Genomic DNA, 7,244 nt, shown 5'->3' with positions numbered 1-7,244 from the left:
TTTTTTTTTTTTTTTTTTTTGTTTTTTTTTGTTTTTTTTTTTTTTTTGTTTGTTTGTTAATTTCTGAGAGAGACAGGGCACGCGCACTTGCACAAGTGGGGGAGGGGCAGAGAGAGAGAGAGGGAGACACAGAATCTGAAGCAGGCTCCAGGCTCTGAGCTGTCAACACAGAGCCTAATGCGAGGCTTGAACCCACAAGGCATGAGATCATGACCTGAGCCGAAGTCAGATGCTTAATTGACTGAGCCACCCAGGTGCCCCACAGTTAGGGCAATCTTTATGAAACTTTATAAAACTTCCTGCTGAAAACTTTCTCCTGGCTCTCAAGTATCCTTAGAGCAAAATCCAAATTTCCTAATGTAATTTCCAAAAAAACTTTGTGATCTGGCCCCCTGCTGACCTTTTCAGCCTCAATAGCTCTTCCTGCCCTTGCTGCCTTCTCACCATGTTCCAGCTATGCAGACAGCCTTCAATTCCTGCCTTCCTGGACTTTTGTTCAGGCTTCCCCTCTGCCAGGAAGCCTCTCTCCATCACCTCTCCCTTCAGTGGAGAATCCCATCTTCCTTGTGGCCTTGTCTCTTTTCCCCAGGGCATCATCACTGACTCCTCCACCCTGGGTGTAAAGCTTCCCTACTGCGTGCCAGTAGCACACATTTCCTCCTCACACACTGAAGTGTAATGGCCTGTTTACTTGTCTGTGTCCCTCACTCACTAGATATTAAGCACCTTGAAGGCAGGATCTAGCCCACCTAGCACCTAGCACACATGGTGGGTGGTTAGCAAATAGGCATCGAACTAGTAAGTGTATGAATGAATATAGGTTTTACCCTTGGGGTTAGTGGGTAAAATTGGCGAGACAGAATCCCTGTTTTGTTGCTTCTCCATGAAGTCTATATACTCCTGGGGACAAAAGGCACAGTGCGTCTCCATCACAGCACACACAAGAGATTTGCCACACTGCTATTAGTAACAGTGGTTCACTAATTCCACGACTCCCTGGAATGCAAGATGGGCAGAAGAGGCACTACTATTTGAATAAAAGTCCTTACTTGGACTCTGGCCAAAGGGTTCCTCTTCTTCCTTAGGAATCAATGAAATATGCACTGATATTTTTAACAGGAAAGTAAAGGTCAGTGCAACTTTTTGAAGCATGTAGATTTTCACTTGACTATAAATTTGAAAACAGTGATAAAAAGGGCCTAATATTTTGATATACAAAAGTACTTTGGAATTTATTCTTAACTGACTCGAACCACAATTTATTCCCTAAGACCATCATACAAACTCTCTGCTGAAATTAGATTGATAAAAACTTTACATTCCATCTGGATTGGATATATTTATAGGTGAGCCCAAATTAAATTAAATTAAGCACTTATTCAGGATCTCTCTACACATGATAAAATAGAAAACAATATGAAGACATTACCTTTCTCTACAACAACTAAGCCAGCACATAATGATAAAAGCAGAAAGAAATGATTGTCAAAAGCACTGTGCAGAGTTGAAATGCAACGTAAACCCTCAGTGAACTTACACTTCCTTATCAGCGAAGATTGTCCAAGCTTAACGTATAAAAATTTGGAGAGTTTCATCTGATGGTTTGAACCATAAAGAATGATCCCAGCTGACAATTATGTATATGATTGACTGTGGAACCACAATAAATATAAAACATATTAAAGCTTTAAACTCTCATGAGCATAAATTTTGAAGAACTAAGTTACGTTGGCACTTTTTTTTATTTGGAAGAACATATTGAAATTATATGTCTGAATGAGAATACGGAGAATCGTAGAGTTCTACAACCTCAAAAGCAACTAAATGGTTTGACACTGTAGAAAACATTTAAAAAATTTTACTGTTCACCCTTGGTTGCCTTTAAATAAGAATTCTTTCTGATTTATAGTTTTAGGTTTTCTTAAATACTTCCTCTTGCACTGGTACATGACATTTGTTATAAGCATAGATGTGCTGGGTTTTTCAAAATGAGAACAAAAAAGTTTAGCAAGATGTGCAACAGTAGATCTGCTTTTTTGTTGTTTTTAATGACCAATTAGAGTAAAGCATAACCACGCTTCTGCAGTGAGTTTCTGAGCGTTCCTATTGGTGTCAAAAACTCAAAGGAACTTTCAGGTTACGTATGGAACCTGAAATTCCAGATTACACGTGATTTAGTGAGATTATGAGTGTGTCTATGTGTATATATTTTTGCTGGCTGACCATCTGTATATGTATCACTAACTTTTGTGAGGCCTCTGTGTAGCGGTGGATCTAGATTGCTATGTCATACATGACATTGTTGCATACCTAAAGGGATCCAGTATGTCAACCACAGTGAAAAAAAAATTCATACTCTGCCATTTGCATTTCTTTACCATTAAGGCTGTACCCAAGTATATGCCTTTCATTAAGGTCCAAAGTTCTGGGTAATTACCAATTACCGTTGTTTGAGGCATTCTCTCTGCCAATTTCTATTGGCATGGTTCTATATAATTTGCTCAATGAGACTATTAAGTTAAAATTTTAATCTACAAAATCATAATTCATGAAAAACTGTCATTCCATTGTAAGGTATGATGCACAATGGTAGACATTCTCTCTTTCCCACATTCTATCATAGAAATCTATTTCCACAAATCAGGATTTTGTAAATCTGTTTGCTAATAGTTTCTTAAGGTAGAAGTCAAAGTGAAGTTGTAACCACTGGTAAATATACTTATTTGTTTAGTAAATTTGCTGCCCTCTGCTGTTCAAAATATTCTTAGACAAATTTCTTTCCCCTAAGAGAAATTGCTATCTCCCTCTAGTAAAACAAAATCCTATGTGTGATTATAGAATAAGAATTAGTAATATTATTAAGTATATAATACTAGAAACAATGACATTTGAAAGAAAGATTGGTTTTCTTCTGGATGGAGTCCTAGGCCTCCAGAGACACAACAAAAACTACTAGAAAATTCTAATATCCATTACCCTAAAACTCTGCTCCAACAGAACTATTCCAGAAAACAGTCATAAGCCACAGCTATTATCTAAATGATAATTGGAGAAAAACAGCATTTTACTAATAGCAAAATTTCAATTAGTACTGTTATCCTATTGAATCAAGTGTAAATTGGATCAAGTTTTCTGCAACATTTCCCATAGTAATTACAGGACCTTCTTCACAACATTATAATAGTAAAGCAAAATAATATTTTAAAAGAAAGAAAAGAACAATCTCAACACCAGAACACCACTGTGGTTTTTTTGTGTATGTGTGTGTTTTCTTCCCGTGCTCATCCAGACATAGACTTTGTGATACCAGTGTAAACACTGTACAAGCTCATGATCATATTTGGCTGTTATCACTTAGCATTCTGCCATAAATATTCCCCAGAGTTACTACACAGTCTTATCACAATCACCGCAAATTTTGGATAACTTAGGACCTTTCACTGTTTTGTTATGATGCCTCAAATTTTTCCATCATTGTCTATAGCTACTATTATAATCTCTATTATAAAATATTGAAATAAAAGCACATCTCTAAAAACACTTTGGATATAACTGATTGTTGCACAAGACTGTATATTATTAACAAAATGATTGGAAATTCAAAAAGTCAATAAAACAATTCGACAAGCTAATGTCAAAATAATCGCTTTTGTTTGAATGTGGAATATCTCAAAGCGCTCAGTATTACAGAGAATATGTCCTCTTCTAGACATGGTGAATGGCTTTTAGGGAACTGAGGTGTTTTGTTTTGTTTTGTTTTGTTGTCTGACTTAAAATATTACTGTCAAATTGTACCATGTTTTATTAGTGTCATGTAATAATTATCCAAGAAGTAACAACCCATATGTAATACTTTAAGCATCTTCATTTAATATGAAATCACTAGCCTGAATCAGTCTGATCAGGCATATATTATGCAAAAGCACTAAGGATATTGTTGGAGAAAGTAAATGTTCCATATCTGTTTTTTCTATTACTAAAGCAATTGTATGTATTTTCTCAAACTGCTAATATTAACACTCCTAGTTTTTCTGTCTTAAATACAATATTCAGAAACCATCAGAGGGGAGCAAGTCAGTTATAAAAATTAGCTTTTTCTCTAAACTAGAGCGTCAACCAAACCAGAGTGGGACCCCCTTGCTCACCCCCTCCCCACCGCTAGCCCACTACAGTACTGTGAAAACCCAACCCGATCCAAATCCGTTTCTCTAGCTCAAGGCAGACAGATAGAAGGTGATGCTTGGAGTAGCTCACTAAACATGATCATTATTTACTTTCTGGGAGGCTCCTTGTCTTCACATCTATCCAGCCATCCAGACGGTTCCTAAGGTCTCTGGGTCTCCCAAGGGACATCTTACTTTTCTGAAATGTTTCCTCCTGCTAACTGATGTCCTCTTTATTCCATCAAGAGCCCCCATCTAATCAGTCAGTGTTTCCTTCACCCTTCTTTCTTACAGCCCCCTCTCCCAACAACTCCAACACCTGTTCCAAGGGAACCTGACCGGAAGCCTCTTTCTGTTCCACCATATGGAGAAGTAACTGGTAGTCCCTCCCCTCCGCCCAGGACTGGCCTCCCCATATCAAGCCCGTGCACCCCGGCTCTTTCCCCCATCTGGGTGAGCTCCTTCCTTCTTTACCTTATCTAATGTCCCTCGGGAAGCTCAGGGGTGGCCCTTGCTCTCCAGAGGCTAAGAGGACAATCAGATCCTAGCTACTCACCACCCCCTCCACCTTGCTGCCCTTTTCTTTCTCAACTAGACCCCAGGTTCTTCATGCCAATTGACCCTTAACAGCCCCCCAGCACCTCTCACTCCTTCCCCTCACCTCTCTCCCCACTTTTACCCTCCCCTCCCTGCCAGGCTGTCCCTATATGTGCACCCGAGCAAACTGTCCACAGACTGCAGCTTGAGATGCCGGGATCAATGAGGACGGGGCGGTGGAGTGACTCACCCAGAGGAGCTACTTGGTGACTTAGCTGAGTCTATTTTAATATTAATAGGCTAAATTTAGCCTATTTGAGGTGTGCTATCTGTGCTCATTTTCGCTCACAGTTTTTCATGGTTTATGCATCCAGCTAAGGAGAAAACTCAAAAGAGAGGACAGAGGTATACAGAGGAAGTGACTAGGGGCCTAGGTGATGCCATCGAAGCTCATCTTCATATCCTAATTTTACTCATTTTACTTTACTTCCTTTGTTCGTCCTGCTGAGATTCATTGGATGAGAGTCGGTGCATGTTTGCGTGCGAATGCGCGTGTGTGTTTTTCATACCACACGGCGTTTCCCTCACTCAGCTCAGTGTGCCTTTTCCTTCCCTTTTCCTTCACATCTGCTCCAGACTGATCGCATAAATCCAGATGACATAGATTTAGAAAATGAGCCCTGGTATAAATTCTTTTCAGAACTGGAGTTTGGACGCCCGGTAAGTGAGGCTAGACTATTAATATAAGAAAATTAGGGGAATGTTGTTTGATTTATAAAACATATCATTATTAGTAGAGAGAGGTGTCATTTACAGAACAAAAGCCAAAGAGCCGAATGTATGCCGTATATGCAAATTCGGTACAGCTTAGTCCACATTCACTTCGGTACCAAATGGTTAAAGACATTCAGACACTTCCTATGCAGCTTTTCTTTACCACACATTCTGTGTTAGGCTTACTTTCTATCTAAACAAATTCAAAATGCTGAGACAGTCCTTGTCTTAGAATATTTAGACAATTGTTACAGATTTATAGAAGATTTCTATTTGTTTACAGTCCATTTTGGTCTAGTTCAATCACAGCAAGTAATGTGACATTTATAATAATTATTACTATCATTAAAGCTCCCATTTGCTGAGAAACGACCAAGCACCTGGAGAGTGCTGGGTTCTGAATTCATTATCTCACTGAGTCCTCTGGATGTCCCTCTAATAAGAAGAAAACGGAGACCAGAGAGGTTAAGTAATTTGCACAAGATAGTAAGCGGTAGAGTCAGAAGTTAACCCAGGTCTACCAAACAAACAAAAATACTCTGGGCAGTTCCCACAATAATATATTGTCAGTATGTTCCCACTATAAAATGCCTCATTTACTCTTAGGAATATAAGGAAAGAGACAAATAAATAATCCCTGTGGTGCTGTTTCTAGTTTTGCAAGTGAAACATCTTGTCCCCAAACCCACCAAAGTTGGAACTTATGAGAAGTCCATAGTCTGTTTGGGATAAAGAGTCAAACCTACACTTTAAATAACAATTTCGTTCATTAAGTTTTATTGGGGAACTCTTATCTACCAATAGCTGTGCATTTGATATGTGTCAGTGTATTTTTTCATATTACTGGTGTTACTGAATTTTAAACTCTTCAATTATTCCACTGTACAGAATTTTACTGAAGATCAGAGAGCATAATCTTTCTTTTATCATATCATATACTGATTTGCATACTCATAAACTGACCATATATTGGATATTGGGTGGTTATAGTCATCACTTTCATCCATTAAAATGCAAAGGACACTTGGTTAGAGTCCCTTACCTTATTGAACTGGATCAAAAGTGACTGTAAATGAATGTATACCAAAGGATTTTTCCTAGAATTTCTCTACTTAACAGGAAAAGTGTTTTCTATCATTTTTTCCCTAATTTGTACCCAAGTATTCACATAAATGCATTTTATTTTAGAGGAATAAAAATTCTCTAGCTTTATTTTATATGTATTGTTATTATTGAGTACACGGCTTGTAGAGACCATACCGATTTCTGTTCTGAGCATAAATTATCAGCATTTTTCTATAATCATTTCAGCCACACATGGAAACTCACCAGCATGCTACCCACCTGCTCCTTGAATGTTCCTTTAATATACCTCGCATTCCTTGGTGGCTAGAGAGTGGAGTGCTTGTTTTGATCTGGTGAAATGAGTTTATAAATTTACTAATCAAATCACTAGTAATTTTGCCCAGTGCTTGAGAATATTTTACAAACATTGCACCCTTCCTCCTGGGCCACCCCCATTTTGCTCCATTCATGCACTCTTTATGTGTTTCTGATGCTGTCAGCACTCAATTTCTAACTGTTGTCACCTTTTCCACATGTCCATTCCTTGCTGCCATTGATTCTCCTCCATTCCATCTCTACACTTCTGCTTATGTGGTGCATCTACACCCAGCCTCCTAAAAAGGCTCTGGACTATGTTCAAGATCATTCTTCTGGTGTTTCCAATGAGGTAAAAACAAATTATTCTCTTTTTCAGATTTCTCTCTT

At 38.4% G+C, this 7,244-nt stretch overlaps 1 protein-coding gene across 4 annotated transcripts in view; it reads left to right on the top strand.

Annotated features, from left to right (window-relative positions):
• SORBS2 (sorbin and SH3 domain containing 2) overlaps positions 1-7,244 on the top strand; it is a 188,027-nt gene that overhangs the window by 129,533 nt on the left and 51,250 nt on the right. Inside the window, exons 13-15 of one of the 4 annotated variants that reach the window (XM_077762313.1) lie at positions 4,458-4,616; positions 5,337-5,420; positions 7,150-7,206. The exons of 2 other annotated variants lie outside the window; for them this stretch is intronic. In XM_077762313.1, the coding sequence (XP_077618439.1) occupies positions 4,458-4,616; positions 5,337-5,420; positions 7,150-7,206 (300 nt within the window). Of the gene's footprint in view, positions 1-4,457; positions 4,617-5,336; positions 5,421-7,143; positions 7,207-7,244 lie in introns of all 4 variants that reach the window. One more of the 4 variants, XM_077762319.1, reaches the window with a different exon arrangement.

This window comes from Crocuta crocuta, unplaced genomic scaffold (genome assembly GCF_008692635.1).
Source record: "Crocuta crocuta isolate KB4526 unplaced genomic scaffold, BGI_CrCroc_1.0 scaffold90, whole genome shotgun sequence".
Classification (NCBI taxonomy): domain Eukaryota; kingdom Metazoa; phylum Chordata; class Mammalia; order Carnivora; family Hyaenidae; genus Crocuta; species Crocuta crocuta.
This window is presented reverse-complemented; position numbering and strand designations above follow the sequence as displayed.